This window comes from Odocoileus virginianus, chromosome 9, assembly GCF_023699985.2.
Source record: "Odocoileus virginianus isolate 20LAN1187 ecotype Illinois chromosome 9, Ovbor_1.2, whole genome shotgun sequence".
Lineage (NCBI taxonomy): Eukaryota > Metazoa > Chordata > Mammalia > Artiodactyla > Cervidae > Odocoileus > Odocoileus virginianus.
The window spans coordinates 52,513,858-52,536,084 of record NC_069682.1 but is presented as its reverse complement, the minus strand read 5'-3'; the positions used below and the strand labels follow the sequence as shown (position 1 = coordinate 52,536,084).

At 43.3% G+C, this 22,227-nt stretch overlaps 1 protein-coding gene across 1 annotated transcript in view; it reads left to right on the top strand.

The window, feature by feature from the left end:
• Nucleotides 1–22,227, top strand: part of CDH26 (cadherin 26) — a 45,444-nt gene that overhangs the window by 8,619 nt on the left and 14,598 nt on the right. Inside the window, exons 2-9 of the mRNA XM_020905152.2 lie at nt 103–159; nt 2,794–2,895; nt 3,260–3,421; nt 12,373–12,520; nt 14,411–14,577; nt 14,769–14,897; nt 16,519–16,704; nt 17,931–18,199. Coding sequence (XP_020760811.2) covers nt 103–159; nt 2,794–2,895; nt 3,260–3,421; nt 12,373–12,520; nt 14,411–14,577; nt 14,769–14,897; nt 16,519–16,704; nt 17,931–18,199 — 1,220 coding nt within the window. The remainder of the gene's footprint in view (nt 1–102; nt 160–2,793; nt 2,896–3,259; nt 3,422–12,372; nt 12,521–14,410; nt 14,578–14,768; nt 14,898–16,518; nt 16,705–17,930; nt 18,200–22,227) is intronic.

Below are 22,227 nucleotides of genomic sequence, written 5' to 3'. Positions count from 1 at the left end.
TTCCTCTGCTCTAATTCTAGAAGATTTGTGTGACTTCGGGCAGGGTCTACCTGGTTCTGCTATGTACACTCCCTACTAATTAATGTCATTTTTATTTTTAAGGTCAGCACTGTCAACAGCACCCGACAAGAAAACGATGATCTTACTAATCAAACAAAGGTGGGGTTTGGAATTTGGTTGTTCGATAAACCAAGTGAGATTACACTTTACTTAGAGGCTGCCTTGTAATTTTGAGTTTTTTAGTGTCCTGTCAATATTCTGTTGCCACAAAATAAATTAGTAACTAGATGTGGCCTTTTAGAATCTTGAAGGACTGTGGAGACTTGCAGAGGATGCTTTTATGTCTAATTAAAAAAGGAGCAATCTGTGGAAGTCAGAAGTTGAGTATTCGGTCCTGGCCCAGAGGTTTGCCCACACTCTTTTCCACTTTAGGGAGCTAGAGGGAGCAGACGCTGTCTTCCGGGGTGTGGGTGCAGGCCACCACCGCTTCGAGGTTTCGCCACATCCTCATCCACCTTGTGATGATTTCCTACCTGTAGTTCCTGTGATAAACTCACTGTCTAATTCAGTAATTTTTCAGGAGCGCAGCTTCCGAATGAAAATGAATGCGGCTAGATACCACCTATACTTATATTGGGTTGGTCAAAAAGTTCGTTCAGGTTTTTCCATTAATATCTTATGGGCCTGAGCGAACTTTTTGGCCAACCAAAATAATAACTATACCCTAACAGTAAAACTGGAAAAAGTCAGTTTTCATTCCAATCCTAAAGAAGGGCAATGCCAAAGAGTGTTCAAACTACTGCACAATTGCACTCATTTCACATGCTGGCAAAGTAATGCTCAAAATCCTCCAAGCCAGACTTCAACAGTACGTGAACTGAGACTTTCCAGATGTTCAAGCTGGATTTAGAAAAGGCAGAGGAACCAGAGATCAAATTGTCAACATCTGTTGGATCATACAAAAAGCAAGAGAATTACAGAAAGACATCTAATTCTGCTTCATTGATTACATGAAAGCCTTTGACTGTGTGGATCACAACAAACTGGAAAATTCTGAAAGAGATGGGAATACCAGACCACCTGACCTGCCTCCTGAAAAACCTGTATGGAGGTCAAGAAGCAACAGTTAGAACTGGACATGGAACAACAGATTGGTTCCAAATTGGGAAAGGAGTACATCAAGGCTGTATATTGTCACTCTGCTTATTTAACTTATATGCAGAGTACATCATGCAAAATGCCAGGCTGGATGAAGCACAAGCTGAAATCAAGATTGCTGGGAGAAATATCAATAATCTAAGATATGCAGATGACACTACCCTTACGGCAGAAAGTGAAGAGGAACTAAAGAGCCTTTTGATGAGAGTGAAAGAGAGAATGAAAAAGCTGGCTTAAAACTCAACATTCAAAAAATGAAGATCATGGCATCCGGTCCCATCACTTCATGGCAAATAGATGGGGAAACAATAGAAACAGTGACAGACTTTATTTTCTTGCGTTCCAAAATCACTGCAGACAGTGACTGCAACCATGAAATTAAAAAACGCTTGCTCTTTAGAAGAAAATCTATGACAAACCTAGACAGCTTATTAAAAAGCAGAGATATTACTTTGCTGACAAAGGTCTGTATAGTCAAAACTATGGTTTTGCCAGTAGTCATGTTATGGATGTGAAAGCTGTACCATAAAGAAGGCTGCACATTGAGGAATTAATGCTTTTGAACTCTGGTGCTGGAGAAGACTCTTGAGAGTCCCTTGGACTGCAAGGAGATCAAACCAGTCAATCCTAAAGGAAATCAATCCTGAATATTCATTAGAAGGATATTTGCACCTGATGCAAAGAGCTGACTCATTGGAAAAGACCCTGATGCTGGGAAAGATGGAAGGCAGGAGGAGAAGGGGACAACAGAGGATGAGGTGGTTGGATGGTATTGCTGACTCAATGGACACGAGTTTGGGCAGGTTCTGAGAGATGGTGGGGGACAGAGAAGCCTGGTGTGCCGCAGTCCATGGGGTCACAAGGCATCGGACACAACTCAGCAACTGAAGAACAGTAAAATAAATGTAAAACACATAAAACCCCATTGTTCAATTCTATCTATATTCCTTTGCCCAATAAATCTCTGACCCTCATGTTTGAGTCTAAGTCTCAGTCTCTGTCCTGAGGGAGATGTGTAGACAGAGAGGCATTGAAGACCCCACAGCACTGAATGGAGGCTTTCTCAACCAAGGGTTTCAAAAACATGGAGAGGAATGTGTGTTGGTCACTCAATCATGTCCGCCTCTTGAGACCCCATGACCTGTTGCCTGCCGCGCTCTTCTGTCCATGGGATTCTCCAGGCAAGAATACTGGAGTGGGTTGCCATTCCCTTCTCCAGGGGATCTTCTCCACCCAGGGATCGAAGCCAGGTCTCCTGGATTGCAGATTCTTTACTGTCTGAGCCACAAGGGAAACCCAGAGAGAGGAATAGAGAGGGGGTAATTTTCTTATTGATCCCACAACTCTGTGCATGTCGACTTTAGGTGTCAGCACACACTAGACAATGATCTTTATTAGCATTTTCTCCATAGCCCCTGAAACATCATAGGAGCCACATATGAATGTGAAATCCCCGGGGCGTCACGTGGCCCACAGTTTAGTACCAACTCCGTAGTTGTAAAGAGAATGGGCACTTGGGATTTTTAGTTATTGGAGGCTGTTGTGAGGATGAGAAAGGGAAGGTATGTCAATCACTGTGCCCCCCCAGCCCCTCACCAACATCCTCCCCCTCATCGCAGTCTCTGTGTTTCCTAGGGAGACAGCCGGCTTCTACAGAGACCCAAGAGAAGTTGGGTTATTACCACCTTGGAGCTGGAGGAGGAAGACCCGGGACCCTTCCCCAAATTTGTGGGTGAGGTAAGGCTGCTGCTGTCAGGAAAGGCCCATCACCCTCTTCAATTCAGCACATCCTTGTTGGCAGGAGGCTAAGACGCCAGGCAGAGAAGTGGTAGGAGGCATGGGTGTCATATGAGGAGAGGACCCCTATAAGATTCTTTCAATAGGGATGGACACTTATGCTCTTTCCAATTCTTCACTATTACGAACCAAACTGCTGCTGTATTCCTTGTTCCTGCACCTTTCCCTACCTGTTTATTTCTTTAGGATAAATTCTCTAAACTATAATTTAAAACTGCCTTTAAATATTAGCCTAGATATTTGATAGATATAATAGTTTACTCTCATCCTGTTTATTTTCCCCCTCCTTTTTTTTCCCTTCCAGCTGTTCAATAATATGTCCGCTAACATGGAAATAATATATTTAATCAGAGGACCTGGTGTGGATGAATATCCAGAGATTGGTTTGTTTTCTATAGAGGATAATGTGAATGGGAAAATATATGTTCACCGCTCTGTTGATCGAGAGAAAACACCATCTTTTAAGGTAACTAAAATGCGACGTATTCTAAACTTGGGCTTCTCTGGTGGCTTAGATGGGAAAGAATTTGCCTGCAATGCAAGAGATCCTGGTTTGATCCCTGGGTCAGGAAGATCCTCTGGAGAAGGAAATGGCAACCCACTCCAGTATTTTTGCCTGGAGAATCCCGTGAACAGAGGAGCCTGGTGGGCTATAGTCCATAGGGTCACAAGGAGTCGAACATGACTGAGTGACTAAGCATGTAAACTAGGATTTACTGCAAAGATTGTGCAGGATCATTGTATATGGCAAGCATTCTGTAAGCTGGCTGTGTGCCAGGTTCTGGGAGCTTGACATCTTATAAACTGTGGCATGCTTTAGAAATGTGCCTGAGACCTAGAGATTAATTTGTAATCTCTTCGAGTTCTGGATTTTGGCTTTTTCATCATTTCTGTAATCTGTGAATTGCTGCAGGTTCCTGTTCTAACAACTGCTATGCTGATATGATCAGGATATTTGAAAGTGTTTGGCTCTAGAGCTATAGAATGTTTATAAAATGGTCTGATTTAGTTTTTGGTGAGTCACAGATGAAATCTACGGAGAGAGGCTGTAAATGGACTCCATGGATTGTGTAGTAACCTGATGAAGGAGGAATTACAGCCCTGGTGATGGTCTGTTCCTATGAGGCTAGGTGTTCTTTATGATTTATCACCCCAGGAATATGGTCTGGGCTTCCCAGTTGGTAAAGGATCTGCTTGCGAATGCAGAGGCCTCAGGAGACGTGGGTTTGATCCCTAAATTGGGAAGATCCCCTGGAGGAGTAAATGGCAACCCACTCCAGTATTCTTGCCTGGGCAATCCCATGGACAGAGTAGCCTGGCAGGCTGTCTGTGGGGTCACAAAGAGTCGGATGTGACTGAGCACACATACCATGGTCTGCCATGAGGCTGAAATTCAAGTTCAAAACTGCAAAGGAAACTTGAAATAAAAATGCCCCCAACCACGTGGTAGTATCTTGTGCTACCAGCCAAAGCTTATAGGGCTTCTTAGAAGTCTGTAGCCTGTGTTCTGGTTTGAATTCTGCCGGAACCTGGGCTCTGTTCTCAGGCCTACTTGCCCAAGCATTTCCTCCTTCAAGGGGGGAGATGTTTTTAATATTGGCAAGAAGTAATTTGTGAAGCTTTTCTCCACTGACTTAGAAAATTTATACACATGATAAGCTATATACCCTTAACACATTAATGGTCTTGGGCTCTATAATTTTTAAACAGGCAGAAATTCTCTGAAACTTCAAAAGGACATGCAAAGATGACTGTCTAGGTCTTCACTCTCCATATAATTCTTCAAACCCATCCATAAAATGTGCAGTTTTTTTTAAATGTACAGTTTTTGAATAAAAGAAGGAATATAGAGACTTCCCTGATGGTCTGGTGGTTTAGAATTCACCTACCAATGCAGGAAGCCCAGGTTCAATCCCTGGTCCAGGAAGATCCCACATGCCACAGGGCAACTAGCCCATGTACCCCAACCACAGAGCCCCTGCTCTAGAGTATGGGAGCTGGAACTACTGAAGCCTTTGAGCCTAGAACCTGTGCTCTGCAATAAGGGAAGCCTCCACAATGAGGAACCCACATACCACAACTAGAGAAAGCCTGTATGCAGCAGTGAAGACCCCGCTCAGCCAAAAATAAAATAAATAGATAGATAAATAATTAAAATAAAACGGAATATAAAGTCATTAGGGGGACCCTGGGACAGCACTTCTCTATCTTTACTGAGCAAACAGGTCAGCTAGGAATCTGGCTAAAATGCAGGTTCTATTTCAGTAGGTGGAGCAGGCCTGAGCTCCTGCATCTCTCACAAACTCCTAGAAGATGCTGCTGCTGGTCCCCAGGCCTCTGAAGTTTGACTGTGGAGGAGCTAGGATACAACAGTTAACAGGCACAAGCTGTGCAAGGATGGAACAAAACATGTAGTGCTTGGAGCGGTTTTATTTTGGTTATTGTTGCTTGAATGCTTTTATCATCTTTAATAACGTACTAAGGTTGGCATTCGGAATTCCCAGGTGGCTCAGTGGTAAAGAATACGGGGTTAATCCCTGGGTCAAGGAGGAGGGAATGGCAACCCACTCTAGTATTCTTGCTTGGGAAATCCCATGCAGAGAGGAGCCTGGCAGGTTACAGTCCATGGGGTCGCTAAGAGTTGGATATGACTGAGCATCTGAGCACCATGCTGAATTGGGTTAGATCTTAGTCTAGAAACCAGCATCCTCGTAAGGGGAGGGAGATTTGGATACAGAGAGAAAGACAAGGAAGAGAAGGCCATCGGAAGCTGGAGACGGAAACTGGAGTGATGGGTCTACAGGCTAGGAAACACCAAGAATCCCTGACACCATGGGAAGTAAGAAGAGAGGCCTGGAGTGGGACAGTCTACAGAGCCCCAGGAAGGAACCTTCCCTGTAGACACCCTGATTTTGGTGCTGGCCTCCAGAACTGCAGGAGAATACATTTTTTGTCGTAGGCACCCAGCTTGATGCAAAAGTCATAGGGGACTAACCCAGGGGGGTTAGCTACTGGTTAGCAAGACGTGAGACAGGCTGCTGAGGAGTATCAGACCTGAAGGTGGGACAAGCAGTGTCATAGGCGCAACTACGCAGACTGAGTGCTCTAGTTTAATCACCGGCTTCTCTAAGAATGCTTACTACTGCGTTTTGACTGTCCTTAAGGACAGGATGTTATTAAAAATTCAGTAAGCCTAATGTATTGGCAAGAAGACAGCTCTAGCAGCACTGTTACTCTTGCAGATAGCAAAGGAGTCACTAAAGCCGGCTAAAACTTGTGTTCCGAAGGTAATGGGGTGATGGAAGGAGCTAATTTCTGGTTAATCCCATAAAAAACCTACAAGAAAGCAGTAGCAGGGGCTTCCCTGGTGGCTCAGTGGTAAAGAATCTGCCTGCCAATGCAGGAGACCAGGGTTTGATCCCTGGTCTGGGAAGACTCCACATGCCCTAGAGCAACAAAGCCGGTGTACCTCAAATACTGAGTTTGCGCCCTAAAGCTCTGCAACACAGAAGCCACTGCAATGAGAGGCCAGCGTGCACCGAAACCAGAGAGTAGCCCCCACTCACTGAACCTGGACTAAAAGAACAACCAAAAATAAATAAGTAAATAAAAAATTCTAAAAAAGAAAGCAGCAGCACCAACTGAGAATTGCTGGAAGATTTAAGACCGAGAGAGGGAAAAAGTCTTTTTTGTGTGTAGAGATCTTTTCTATTTCTATCAAAATATGCTCAATTCATAGGGTACAAGTACACTCAAGAAAGTCACCTTTTAACATTCCTCATAATAATTATTTGGGGCTGTTTATCCCAACATAGTTATCTTCACCTCCTTCTAACCTATGCATAGATGTGAGTTTGTATTGTATGTTTGGCATTTAAGATATTTCTTTCTATATGCTTGTGTCTAGGATAAAGGATCTTGTACATGTAATTTCATATAGCTATCACATCAATGCCCTGTGGTGTGTTTATCCAAAGATATAAATCTGAAGACTGTAACAAAGGTCTGAAAACCCTTTAAAAGTGCAGAGAATATCCATAACATTTCCTTTCCCCATTGTGATTCTGAGCCCCTGGAAATTCTTAGCATCTTGCCAAAAACAAATAGCACTTATGCCTCTCAGGCATCTTTCAGAACTAAAGGTCTCAGACGTAGCTTTAGGATAATAAATGGAACATAAAATAATAAACATAAAACAAACATGTGGCTCTTGTTTTTAAGTGGGAGGATTATAGTTGGCACAGACTTAGAGCCAGAAGTCGGGGTGATTAAGGAGCAGAGCTTTGCCAGCACCGTCATAAATTATGGAGGAGCATGTGGAAACAGTGCTGGAGAAAGCCAGTTAGCTTGCACAGAAATTTTAAAATGTATGTTGGAGTCCCCAAAGCAGACAAGTTCAGGACTAGCAGCCTCGCAGCATCCTTTGTCTCATAGGGGGAGAGGAGAGAGCTGAACGAGAGTAGACATGGGGCCCGGGACAGCATCTTAAGATGCTGAGCGGGACCACCAAGGTGGCTGCTGATCAGGGAGCAGCAAGTCTGCTGGGAAAAAGGCCTGAGGAGGTACAGACAGCGCAGTACAGCAGGCCACGTGGGCTACGAGGAAAAGTGGAGGGTGGGGCAGATAGATGGCTGCCTGAAGCTCGCAGGGTCCTAAGGCGGCTGTCTGGTGAAGCAACCTGCTCTGGACTCTGGGACCATAGAGGGAAGAGACGAAGTACCAGCTGGTGACACCGTCAAGTCGACCCCACACCTAACTGCACTTGAATCTGGGCTGCTCTGCCTCCAGGCTCTGAGTCTGACAGCCATGGACCCTCTCAAATAATTCAGAGCAGGTGGACTTCCCTGGTGGTCCAGGGGCTAAGACTCAGTGCTCCCAGGGCAGAGGGCCTGGGCTCAATCCCGGGTCAGGGAACTAGAGCCCACATGCTGCAACTAAGAGTTCATATGCCATAACTAAAGATCTCCCCTGCCACAAGAAGATCCAAGACTTTGTGTGCTGCAACTAAGACTCACTGCAGCCAAATAAATAAATATATTTTTTAAATGTGGCAGAGGAGGAATACGAGGGAGCCTCCCTCTAGGACTTATGAAAGAAGAAAGGAGCTGATTTACGTAAGGGCTCAGCCAGGTCCCGAGCGAGTCCACCCTCCCTGGGCCTCACTGGAGCTATGGAGCTTCTTCCTGGCAATAAACCCCATACATACTCATTGTCTCTGAGCAGGGCTCTGCCTGTGGTCATCAGAGGCCCCTCGAGAGGAGAAACCAGCATCATCACCATAAAGGGCCGTCTGCTTGAGAGCTCCTTGGTGCTACTTCTGACTCTGCAGACTCCCCTAAATCTTTCCAGTCTTCAACAAATAAAATCACTATTTTCCCTAAAGCAATGAGAGATTCAGTAGCAAGTCAGAGTAGACCTATTTAAAATACATATATGAAAAAAATACATATATGATTGCCTATGCCTTATTTTGCAAGCAGGGGCCCTTTTTTAAAATTAATAGACTCTAGTTCTTAGAACCACTTTAGGGTTACAGAAAAGTAGAAAGTACAGAATTCCTACGGGCTTCCCCAGTGAATCAGTGATAAAGAATCCACCTCCCGGCGATGCGAGTTTGACCCCTAGGTTAGGAAGATCCCCTGGAGCAGGGTATGGCAACCCACTCCAGTATTCTTGCCTGGAGAATGCCATGGACAAGGGACCCTGGTGGGCTATAGTCCATGGGGTTGCAAAGAGTCAGACACGACTGAAGGGACAGAGCACGCCTGCATGCAGAGTTCCTATACACCTCCTCACTTTCCCACTCATCCCATAGTTTCCTCTGTTATTAATATTTTGCATTACTATAGGACGTTTGTTACAATCGATGACCCAATGTCATACTTAATCATTAACTGAAGCCCATAATTTACACGTGGATTCGCTCTTTGTGCTGTACATTCTCTGGGTTTTGGCAATGTATAGTGACATGTACCCACCCTCTGGCATCCTGATTTCACTGTCCTAAAGTTCCCCTGTGCTCCATCTATTCATTCCTTCCTCTCCTCAAAGCCCTTGGCAACTGCTGATCCTGTTACTGTCTGCATAGTTTTGCCTTTTCCAGAATATCATAGAGTTGGAATGGTACAGTCTGTCACCTGTTCAAGATTGTCTTCTTTCTCTTGGCAATATGTCCAGAAGCTCCCTCCATGTCTTTTCATTGCTGAAAAATATTCCATTGTGGAATACTGTGGATGTACCACTCTTTGTTTATCTGCTCACCTGCTGAAGGCCATCTTGGTTGCTTCCAAATTTTGATGATTATGAATAAAACTGAACATCCATGTTCAGGATGTAACATGATTGTTGGATTGTGTGGTAAGAATATGTTTAGTTTTGTAAGAAATTGCCAAACTGTCTTCCAAAGTAGCTACACCATTTGCATTCCCACAAGCAGTGAATGAGACTTTCCTATCGCTTATCTTACTTTTTAGGTGTAAAGCTAATAAAGGCTTCTTATGGAATTTAAAACTCCATAAGAATTTATTTACTTATTTATGTTAATGGTATAGTCATTAAAAACCTCTCTCACTGCCAAATTTCTTCTCTGATCTGATTCCACAGAGGTGACCACCTTGCACCTATGTCCTTGCAAGCATTTGTAGTGTCTATTGTCAATATACATAGGCTAAATATTTGTTAAATTTTATGAAAATTAAGGATTCTCAAAAAAAAAAAAAAGACAATTAAGGATTCTCTTTAAACATTTTGACCTCATGCAAGAACAGTGATTTTTCTGCATGAACAGTCTCTAAATTGCCCTGACACGACAGGTGCATTTGTGATATTGGAGAACTGCTCACTCTTCAGGGAGCAGGGTCATTGCTGGATCCCTCTGATGTGGTCGTTGAGTCACTTTTTGTTTCTTCTGCCCTAAAGATAAATGACTAAGACAGTGGTGCCTCGTCCCTTAAAACTTTGCCTTCAAAGTTGGCACCAATTGCCCTGTTGGTGCTGAGGCAGTCTCATTGACCACCCTCCTGAATGAACCATTAGAGAAAGATGCTCTCTGAATGTCCTCAGGAGTGGACTTAAGAATGTTGCTTTTGCTTATATGTTTTTGTATTTAACATTTTGTGTGCCCTTACAGCTTCACATGGGGCTTCCCAGGTGGGGCCAGTGGTAATGAACCTGCTTGCCAGTGCAGGAGATGCAAGAGATGTGGGTTTGATCTCTGGTTCAGGAAGATCCCCTAGAGTAGGAAATGGCAACCTACTTCAGTCTTCTTGCCTGGAAAATCCCATGGACAGAGGAGCCTGGTGGGCTTCAGCCCATAGGGTTGCAGAGAGTCAGACTTGACTGAAGGATTTAGTATGCATGCACGCACAACTTCACATAATCATTTGCAAAAAATATGGTAACAACAGGGTGTAATTGGCTTTCAAGGAGACAGAAGGACCCAAGGATTCCCGCTGGCACCTCAGCTTTCATTGCACACACGCATGCATGCATGCATGCACACACACCGATTTTAGCATCTGCTCAGAGCAGAACGATGGGAGGATCTCTGCAGCGGGGGTGTGTAAGAATACTTGTCCTCTCAAGATGCTTCCATTCACTTACATCTTCAGCAGTTCCAGAGAGTGCCGTTTCCAGCAAGCAATCATTAGTCAGTGCTGGGATGGGTACTGTTCTTTTCAAAAAACGGAATCAAGGCTCTTGTGGTTCAGGCAGCCTTTTTATTGGTTTCCACATGTAACAGCTCTTTTGTGTAAGTGGGTGATGATGTAGTTCTTGAATCTCTTACAGATGTGATTTGGCTGAGGCAGAATGATGGACATGGCCCATGATCTTTCTGCTTTTGACAGTGATTCTGTTATGGGGCACAAATCAGGGACATACACAAGACCTTGTGAGATCACGACCCCTCGGATCAATGGCCATGTTTGTTCCTTTGTCAGTGGCAAATGTCTGGCTTATTTCCTTTCTACCTTTTCATTCCATAAATACTTCTCCAATCTGATTCACTGTGAGTTGAGTTTTGCGAGACTCCGAAGTCTCCAGGAATGCTACCAAAGCAGAAACTTTTACACCACCACACTGTCAGAAAGACTTCCGGTTACTTCTTCACACCCAAGCCTTTGATGTGAAGAATAAAAGAACCACATGTTTATTTCACTAAACATTTTGTGTAAGCAGAATATAATTCAGGCAAAAGTGTTTTGGTAACATGCTTTCAACAGGGAATTTGAGACCTAGAAGTTACAGCACAGGAACATCTCAAAAATCCCTATTGCCAAACACAAAAATGGTTGGGTGTCTGTAAATAATTGTTTTGCAAGCTTTTAGTGAACTGCTAGCTTCTACAGAATCAAAGCACGCAGAGAAAGTCTGAGTTTGATATTTGAGTGATGAGAGGAGAATGCATTTTGATTTGTTGTGTTTTAATTACCATTCAGTTTAAAACATTTTCTGATTTCCATTGTGATTTCTTCTTTGATCTGTACATTATTTAGAAATGCTTTGCTTAACTTCCAAACACTTGGGGTTGTAAATTATCTTTCTTAATGATTTCTAGCTTATTATACTCTGTGTGTGTGTGTGTGTGTGTGTGTGTGTGTGTGTGTGTGTGCGAGCACGCACGCTTAGTTGCTCAGTCGTGTTGGACTCTTTGTGACCCTTTGTATGGGAGCCCACCAGGCTCCTCTGTCCATGGGATCTTTCAGGCAAAAATACTGGAGTGGAAAAAAAAAATACTGGAGTGGGCTGCCACGTCCTCCTCCAGGGGATCTTCCCAACCCAGGGATTGAAGCCTCGTTTCCTGCGTCTCCTGCATTGTAGGCAGATTCTTTACCCGCTGAGCCATCAAGGAAGCCCATAGCTGTCCTAGTCTTATTTATTTATTGGTTGTGGGGTTTGTGGGGATCTTAGTTCCCTGACCAAAGATTAAACTTGAGTCCATGGCAGTGAAAGCACTAAGTCCTCAGCACTAGAGCTGCAGGGAATTCCTAGTCCTAGTTGCTTTTAAATGTTCCCTCTCCCCAAAGTTTAAGTGTCTTCTCTGCAACGTTTCACTAATATTCAATTGTGTGCTTACTTCTAATCACAAGACATATAGTATGTAGGAACTGAGGCTCATAACAACTTGCCTATGTTGATACAAGTGGAGAAATTGAGATCTGAGCCTACTATTAATAATAATAATGAAGTATTTTTTCAAGTCGGCTCATTGATCTGTCTTACAAACACTTGTTGAGTGCCCAGTCTGCGCTCAGTCCTGGGGTCGCAAGGTGAAGGAGAGCCTATGACCTCTGCCCTCAGGAACTTTCATTCTTTGGAGGATACTGATGTAGGGCACACAGTATTACTGACTGGGATGGGATTCGTGCCATCAAATCAATGGTTCTGAAATAGTAATATGGTTTCTCTGCTTCTTAGGTTTATTGTGATGTTGCCCATCGCTTAACAGGACACATCGTGGATAGATCCTTGATTATCAACATCAGGATCAATGATGTGAATGATCACGCTCCTGAGTTCCCTGAGAAGGAATTTAACATCAGTGTGAAGGAGGACCACGCCGCAGGTGTGCGTGGTGGGGTCCAGGGGGTCCCTGTCTTCTCTGTGCCATGACGGTTTTCCAGCTTCTGTAGTGACAGGGTGCCTCAGTCCTAGTTGTCTTCAGGGACTCTCGCTGTTCACATCCCAAAGGTCACAGGCCCAGGATGAGAGCAAAATGCCGTGAGGTCTCCACGCTTTATTTTGTATCAGCAGAGCAAAATGATGTGGAAATTGTCAGTTGGAAGGGCTAACCTGTAAATATCAACCTAAAATAAATGAATGGAGGAAGAAGAAGAAGCAGAGGTGGGTGGTGGAATCCTGCATATTGCTGCAAAGTTCTCATCTGTAAACATCTGTAAAATGGCAACAAGATAGCATCTAAAATTCCTGAGCTAGGATTCTTCTAGTCTTGAAATCCGAACCATCCTCATTAAAATGTGCATCTATTTGAATAACAAAAAGAATTATTTATTTTGCAAAACAGTCTCTAGGAAATTTGGAAAATTCCAAGAAACAAAAAGACTAAAATAGGAAGCATCTTTAATGCTACCAGTTAGAGATAAGTACCGCTAAAAGTTTTAGTTTATATTCTTTCAATATTTTTCTTTGCACTTTACATATGTGTGTGTGTGTATACTTCGCTTTCACTTTTCACTTTCATGCATTGGAGAAGGAAATGGCAACCCACTCCAGTGTTCTTGCCTGGAGAATCCCAGGGATGGGGTCGCACAGAATCGGACACGACTGAAGTGACTTAGCAGCAGCATACACACATGGTATGTTACATTTATATGTGTGTATATATTCACAGATTTATACATACAGTTACAAATGTATATTTGTATATCTACATATTTTTTCATCTTTATCATAGTACAAAATGTATATGTGTTTATATTACATATGTATAAATATATGACCTGAAGAAGGACATGGCCATCTATTCCAGGATTCTTGCCTGGGGAATCCCATGGACAGAAGCCTGGTGGACTATGGTTCATGGGGTCACAAAGAGTCGAACACAACTGAGTGACTGACACACACACACAAATATATGAGCATGCTTTTTTATGTGTGCATATTTAAGAATTTTCTCTTTAAAAATGCAATTTTACTGTTTATAACCTAATAGTATTCTCCTAGAGCATCTTGTGTGCCATATTTTATTTTATAGATGTGCTTTAAGATTTTTAACCAATCTTCTTTTGTTGCACATTTACATCTCATTGTCACATTTTGTTATTTTTACAAAGCATGCTTCAGTGAACATATCTGAGCTAAAAGCGTGTGCCATTCAAGCATTGCCTACTTAGCACAAATTCAGACAGGTAGAATTGCTGCTCCAGACCACACACACAACTTCAGTGTTGCAATTTATCCATAGCCCAGCGGCATATGACAGGGCTTAGTGTATTGTTCATCTCTGATTACCAAGTGCTTGAACATGTGATAACTTTCCTGGCCATTTCTAGTTCCCTTTTCAGTTGCTTGTTTCTTTTCTTTGTCCACTTCTGTTAGCGTCATTGTCCTTTTTTCTTCTTGACTTCAACCTCCTCTTTTGACATTAAGAATGTCTATGTTTCTGTCTGCCAACATGTATTCCAAATATATTTTCCTGGTCTATCATGTCCTTCCTTTTATTTATAGTTTTTTTGCCACACACTTAAAAATTGATCTGTCGATTTTGTCCTTTAAGCCTCTGTATTTGCATCATGATTAGAAAGTCCTTCTTGACCTTATGACGATTTAAATATCCCTCTTCATTTTGTCTAGTGTGTCTATAGCTTGACCTTTATATTTACATACTCAATCCATTCTGGTGTAAGCCCCAGTGCCATTCAGCAAAGAATCATTCTCCTACTGGTTGGATAGGCTGCTGTTGGCCAATAGTAACAATTAAAAAAATTCTTTCCAGGTCAACCTGTTTTTCAGATGTTAGCGCTGGATCTGGATCAAGAAAATACTCCAAACTCTCAAGTGCTTTACTTCCTTGTTTCTCAAACACCGGTACTGAGAGAGAGTGGTTTCCGGATTGACCGTGTTAGTGGAGAAATACGACTGTCAGGATGCTTAGATTATGAGGTTATGTGCACTTTATTGTTTTGGAAAAATAAAATGGCTTCTCCCTTCTCCCAGACTTAGGGTTTGCATTTGCAGTGAGAAACCCTCTGTGGCTAGATTGGCTACTGAAATTGCTAAAATGGAACATTTCTGTATTAGATTTCCTTTTCCCATGTGTGAAGGGTTTCACCTACCTTTTCCTCCTCATGTAGACGGCGCCTCGGTTTACATTAGTCATTGGAGCGAGGGATTGTGGCAACCCGCCGCTGTCGTCCACAGCCACAGTTCATGTGCATGTGCAAGACAGCAACAACCACATGCCCAGGTTCACCCAGGACCACGTAAGTCCCCGCATGAACAGTCTCCATGCCCCAGGCTCTGTTTGCTGAGGGAATTCCTCCATCACCCAAGATACAGGCAATCTGCAGAATAACTTTAGCTAGAATCAAGAAGTCAACTGCATTGATAGGGAACCAGTTAACAGCAATCATGTGAGCCTACATTTGTTACTATTTTGTGCCAGAACAGTGTTCAGAGTATTGACAGGAATCCCTAGGTTTTCATTGGTTGGAGCTGCCGCATTTTCCATTCTGCAGGTGAGAAGGCTGAGGCTCGGGGAGGACGGAGGATCCAGGCTCCGTCCACTTCAGGGCCTCTCACTTTCCACACTGCTGATGTTTTGGAGATGGAGGAAGGCATAGGGAGGGTGGGGAGGGGCTGCCCAGTGACCTGTAAGCATGTTGAACAATAGCATCCTTGACCTCTGCCCGCTGGAGGACGGTAGCATCCCAAGTTATGACAACCAGAAATGTCTGCCACCATGCCCAATTGTCCCTAACCTGACCCACAATGTTCAGAGCTCTGAAATAAGAAGATGGGCAGGCAGACTCGGGCCAGGCCTTCCCCACATCACCTGGTTTATATATTGGGCTCCACACAAGATTTCGCAGGCTGCTAGGTCCTCAGGCTTGAAGAAGGTGCTGGCACTCACTGTCCCAATCAGTTTGGGAATACGAAACCACTTAAAATGCAGAAGATTGCTAAGAGAGGAAATAAAAACCCATCATGATCTGCTTTTAGCTTCTTAATTTTTCACTCTTCCATATGAATTTTTAAGAGGAAAACATCCATTGTATTTCTGTCTTTCTTCTGACCCCTCTCAGGGAGGTCTTTCCTGATGACCTGGTTAAAATCCCAACCTGACCCCCCAACATACTCACACTCAGTTCTCAGCTCCTTGGGGATGGGATTTTTGCTGTTTTGTTCACATTATCTAAACCAGAATCTGGTACACAACAGTCTTTGTTGAATAAACAAATGCTACAAACACTTATTTTTTGTGTCATTTAAAAACATTAATTGTATAAACCGAAGTTTATATATTTCCAATGAAAGCATCTCACTTAACAGTATGTAATAACTGAAACATATTTATTATATCTGAGTCTTGTTTCAAAATCCTTCTCCAACTTAGTAAAAAGCTATACTCGCGAAAGTAGGGCTGGAAAAAATACACATTGTTATTTTGATGTGCTGGAGAAATTATCTTGTCACCAGAAGTATTAAATAAGGAGCTATTTTAAAGATCTAATATGTATTAGAAAGATTATCACCTTAATTAAAATACATAAGAGCTTTATTTTAGTAGAATTAGATTTTTGTAGGCAGCATAAACTAAGGTGTGTACTATTATTTGAAAAAGTGGTGCCTTGCATTGGAGAGAAGGGCACTTTTAAAGTTATGTAGCTCTTCAGTTATTTGGGCATCCAGTCACAGGGACGAGATATTTGTTGTTGACACGTTTTCTGCTGTAACAGACAGGCTTCCAGATCCTTAGTGGTCAAGTTCAATCATAGGAGAAGCATCCAAGTTGTCATCTGTCTACGTTTTCTTTCTTCTTCTCTGCTTTCTTTTCCGACTGTGTTTCTTTTTCTCCACGACAATGATGATCATCTCTCTCAGTATAACATTCAGATTGCGGAAGGCCGGGCCAGCCAGGGTGTGTTACGTCTCGGGGTTCAAGATTTTGATTCACCATCTACAGCAGCGTGGAGAGTGAAGTTTGACATAACGAATGGCAATGAAGAGGGACATTTTGACATTTCGACGGATCCTGAGACCAATGAAGGGATTTTAAGTGTTATCAAGGTAAATGTATCCGAGCAGGTGGCTGTAGATACCGAGGCCCTCTCTGTAGGACTCCTGACAATGAAGTAGGTGCCAACAGATGATCCACGTGCTCTGAGCACATGGCCTGCTGGGTCCCAAGTCATCATGGCCAGTGAGGAGCGCAGGGCTGCGTGGATCCTCAGCTCTTTGCCTTCATGGCTCCTCCCATCAAAATCGTATCAGTATTCAAGATTATTTTTGATATGACCAGTTACTTCAACATTAAATTCTTTGGGTCTGTTTTAGACAAAATTTAGCAGATTTATGTAGTCCCTAACGTGTTTCTTTCTCCCGATGTGATAAAATCATTTACAACATTTTCTCGAACCCCATGAGTTCATTTTTCTTTTTGGTTTGAAAGAAATTAGAACATTTGCATGGACACATAAAAATACTGTGGGCTCCTGGCACTATGCCTGCTGTGCATAGTAGAGAGTTGGCCCTGCAATAAAGTATTATTATTTCATTTAATGATGAGGAAACTGAAGCCCAGAGAGGCTGGGTTGTTTTCACGAAGTCACATGACTGGAGTAGGGGTTCTGACTGGAGCGGTCTGACTGCAGCGCCTTTAGTCTTAATTACTCTTGGTAGACCCTAGAATGACCAGTGCCTCTGGTGAAGTGGAAGTGAGTCAGTCTGGGGTTCAGCTGCAAAGGCAGACCTGAATGAGTATATCTGGAGTGGGGCCGATTCTGCTTGTCAGTGTAACAAGCTCCCAGATGATGCTGAGGGGCCATACCATGCTGTGAATAGCAGGGCTCTGTGGGTTTTCCATGCCAAAGGCCTGGGGCTGGATTTCCCAAATATTCCTAGTCTTTCAACCCTTTTAAGTCACTGACCACTTTGTCCCCTGAATAGCTATGATCATTAATATCCATATTTCCCTAAGCGCCACAGGGTTTTTGCAGGAGAGTTGTCACATTAATGTTTCATTAGGTTATGGTTTTTGTTGCATTTTTCATTACCCTCTGACTGATGGTGGCTCTTTTCAACCAGGAGGAAGGAGGGGAAAAAAAAAAAGAACTCTATAAATGATTTGAAAATGGGCTGACAACTGTCTTTTGATCATTATCAAAGACAATGTAAATAATAAATGAGGCACAGAAGCCACAGGCGCTGGGTTAGCAGTGACAACTCACGCTGAGAGGCTCCCTCCGGCCCGCAGAGCCACGGGGGCTAATGAAACCTTCTCTCTGGGGTGGCAGCCTTTGGACCATGAGACTCAGCCAGCGTGGAGCCTGGTCGTGGCCGTGGAGAACGAAGAGCCGCTCTTCTCCTGTGAAGGGGGGCAGCTGCAGAGACCCCCGCAGGCCTCAGCCAGCGCCATCGTGAGTGTACGGGTGACCAATGCCAACGACCCGCCCACCTTCCACCCGGGGACCTTCATCGTCAGTGAGGTCGATGGCGCAGGGCCGGGGACTCGGCTGGGAATGTTCAATGCCACAGATCCAGATAGAACCGCTGGCCAGATAAGGTGGGGAGACTGGACTGGGAAGGGTGGGAGTTCATGCAGAATTAGCCACGTGCCAGAGAGGGTTCCTGTTTGAAACTGGCTCCTTCTATGTGCTCCTGAGGGCGACTCCGTCCTAGTTGTGAAAATGCCATAAGTCACCCTCCCCAGAACTCCCCTAGCCCAGGTTCAATGCAGTTTTCCTTCTGTAGTGTCCTCTGACCCTCATGGGAGGAATTCAACTTGTTCATTTCCTTTGCATAGAGCACAAAATTATTTTACAGTCTTTTTCCTGTATTAAAATAATTTGTTATGTATTTCCAGTCCCTCTTTACCAAATGTTGTAAACTGGCAGCCTTGTGGCTTCTGGCCAGCAGAAGTGTTTTCATTTGTGGCAAAATGTGCATAGAGTTTACCACTATCACTGTTTTCAAGTGTGTGGTTCAGGGACATTGAGTACATTTATACTGTATGTCACATTGCACCTTCCCCACCACCCATCTGCAAAATCTCTCCTCCATCTCTTCATTCCCCCAAATTAAAACTCTGCACCCAGTAAACAATAACCCCCCCCCATGCTCCCCCACCTCTAGGACCCTGCACAACCTTTTTCCTTTCTGTCTCTATGTATGTGACTGCTCTAAGTACTTCACATAAATGGGATCACACAGACTTTCCTTTTGTGACTGGCATATTTCACTTAGCATAGTGTCTTCAAGTTTCATTCACGCTCTAGCATGTGCCGGAATTTCTGTCCTTTTAAAGCTGAATAATATTCCACTATGTGTATATACCACGTTTTTTTTTGTCCATTCATCTGTTGATGGATACTTGGATTGATTAGTGTTTTGTTTTTTTAAAAATGAAGTTGCCACAATCCCCAGGAAGGTGGCAGAGTGAAGAGTGCCAGGAATGTTTCCCCATCTGGACAATGACGGTGCTGGCAGAATTTGTCTGATGGACTGAATTTGGAACTCAGGAATCTGTGGAAGGCTTGCAACTTCCAGGGAAGATAGTGCAAACCGTGGTTCACTGTGGTTCATCTTGGCTCTTAGCACAGTGCCTCCCTCACATCCAGCCCCATGCAAGGCAGCTGTGCCTCTGTCCCTGGAACTGGATACACAGCCTGTGGGAGCCGGGGTGGGCAAAAAATTAAGACATTGATTCCCTTCTCATCAGTAATTAATTTATACATGTAAAGATTAAACTCTCCAGTTAAAAGACAGAGCTTGGCAGAATGGATAAAAAACACATGATCTGACTCTGTGTTATCTTCAAGAGGCTTTCTTGATATCCAAAGACACAAACAGAAAACCTAACACCATATACAGAAATTAACTCAAGGGTTTCCCTGCTGGTTCAACGGTAAAGAATCTGCCTGCCAATGCAGGAGACTCGGGTTTGATTGCCGATCCGGGACAATTCCACATGCAGTGGAGCTACTAAGTCCATGCATCACAACTATTGAACCTGTGTTCTAGGGGTGGATGCCATTGTCGAAGCCCCCGTGCACTAGAGCTTGTGCTCAGCGACAAAAGAAGCCACTGCAATGAGAAGTCTGCACCGCAGCTAGAAAGTAGGCCCTGCTCAGTGCAATTAACAGAAAAGCCTGAGCAGCAATGAAGACCCAGCACAGCCAAAAGCAAATAAATAAAGTTATTTTAAAAATTAACTCACAATGGATCAAGTAAGTAAGTGTTAAGACCTAAAGTAATACAACTATTATTAATACAACTATAGAAGAAATCCTAGGACAAAACCTCACAACACTGGATGTGGCAATCATTTCTTAGAAATGACACCAACGGCACAGATAACAAAAGAAAAGATAGCCGAATTGGACTTCATGAAAACCGAAACTTTTTTTTTTTTTTTGCATCAGAAGACACTATCCGCAGAATACAAAGGCAAAATGGGAGAAAACACTGGCAAGTCATACATCTGATAAGGGATTAATATCCAGAAAATATAGAGAACTTTGAAAACTCAACAACAGCACCCTGATCCAAAAACGGACAAAAAACTTGACATTTCTCTAAAGAAGATACAAGTGGCAAACAAGCACACGAAAGATGCTCAACATCACTAATCATGAGGGGAATGCAAATCAAAACTGCAGTGAGATATCACTTCACACCCATCAAAAAAGAACAGAAAACAGGCTCTAGGTTCATCAGATTTGAACCACCTCAGTTCAATTGCTGATTCAAACTGTTGCACAGCAGAAAACAACACAACATTGTAAAGCAATTATCCTCCAATTAAAAAAAAAAACAACCCATAAATGGAAAACAAGTGGTGGGGAGAATGTGGAGAAATTGGTATCCTTGGGCACTGCTGGTGGGAATATAAGATGATACAGCCTCCGAGAAAAACAGTAGGGGAGTTCCTCAAAATATTAAAAATAGAATTACCATATGATCCAGCAATTCCACTTCTGGGTACATGCCCAAGAGAGCTGAAAACAGGGCCTCAAAGAGATGTTTGTACACCCATGTTGATAGCAGCATTAATCACAGTAGCTAAAATGTGGAAGCAAGCCAGGGAGCCATTGATAATGAATGGGCAAACAAAATGTGGTCCATACATGCAATGGAATATTATTCAGCCTTAAAAATGGAGGGAATTCTGCAATATGCTCCAACATGGCTCCAACATGGGTGCACCCTAAGGACATTATGCTAAGTGAAATGCACTAGTCACAAAAAAACAAATTCTGTACAATTCCACTTATCGGAGGTACTTAGAGTAGTCAAATCTCATAAAGAAATAAAATATAATGGTGATTTCTAGAGTCAGGCAGGAGGGGAAATGGAGAGTTATTGTTTAGTAGGCATAGAGTTCAATTTTACAAGAATGAAAAGAGCTGTGGAGATGGATGGTGGTGATGGTTGCATAGCAGTGTGATGTATTAATATTTAATCCCACTGAATGCAATTTGAAATGGTGAAGGTGGTAAATTGTATGTTATGTGCATTTTACTGCAATAAAAAGACAGAGATAATAAAGCTGCAAGCATTTAAAAATCAAGAGTATGCTAACAACCTGAATTATCTAAATATTCTTGAAAAAGAGGAAGATTTGGCATTACTGGGTCTGTGTCCAACAGGGTCATGATCATCAGGGGCACGGGGGGAGGTCCCTTTGACCTCTTGCTCATCAACTGACACCAATCCTTATCCGACCAGCTTTGCTCATTTCTTGCACCTGCTCGGGACACCCCTGTGGGCACTAGAGTTTGAGATTCTTCCTTAGAGCAATGCTTCTTGACTTAACCATTGAGAAGGACCAGCTGTTGCTTTTTAAAATTTCCAGTTCACTGTGGAATAATAATTTGATAAAATATTAAAAGATAAATTACAAAAACATGATCATGTGCTTGGTGGTCACAGTAATGCCACTGACTATAAAAATTTCCTGATGCTTGCTTCTCAGTTTTCTCTCTTATATCCTTGGGGGCAGCTACCCTGGAGTTCCAGACCACCACAGGTCTATGCAGGCAAGTGCTGAGTTAAAGAGGCCCAACTGCAGTATGAATCAGGGTCACTTGGAAGGCCTGTTAAATGCCCTTTGCTGGGTCTAACCCTTGGGGTCTCTGATTTTGAGGTCTGGGATTGGGACCGAGATTTGCATTTCTAACAAGTTCCAAGATGATGCCGATGCTCCTAGTGCCTGCCTGGACCTCTTCTGGGGGATACCCACAGAGACCCCAAATCTGATTCAGGGCTGTATTCCTGTCTCTAGAGTATGTTGGTCCCTTTGTAAACCCTGACTTGACAAATATCAGACAGGGAGAGTTACTGACCTTTTCCAGGGCCTTTAAGTGATGAGGAGGAGAAAGCACATGAAACCCCCTGTCCTCCGCTGTTTTGGGGAGTGACGTCTTTTCTGTTTGGGTCCAGGCCTTTCCTTCTCTGGGTCTCTCAGCAGGTAGGTTGGGTTCCGATGGTTCTGCTTGGTTCTGATGCCTGCCCTCTGACTCTGACAAATCTTGGGGAATTCTGGAAGGCCAGGTGTGCTCATCCATTAAAATGGTTACCAGGTGCACACAA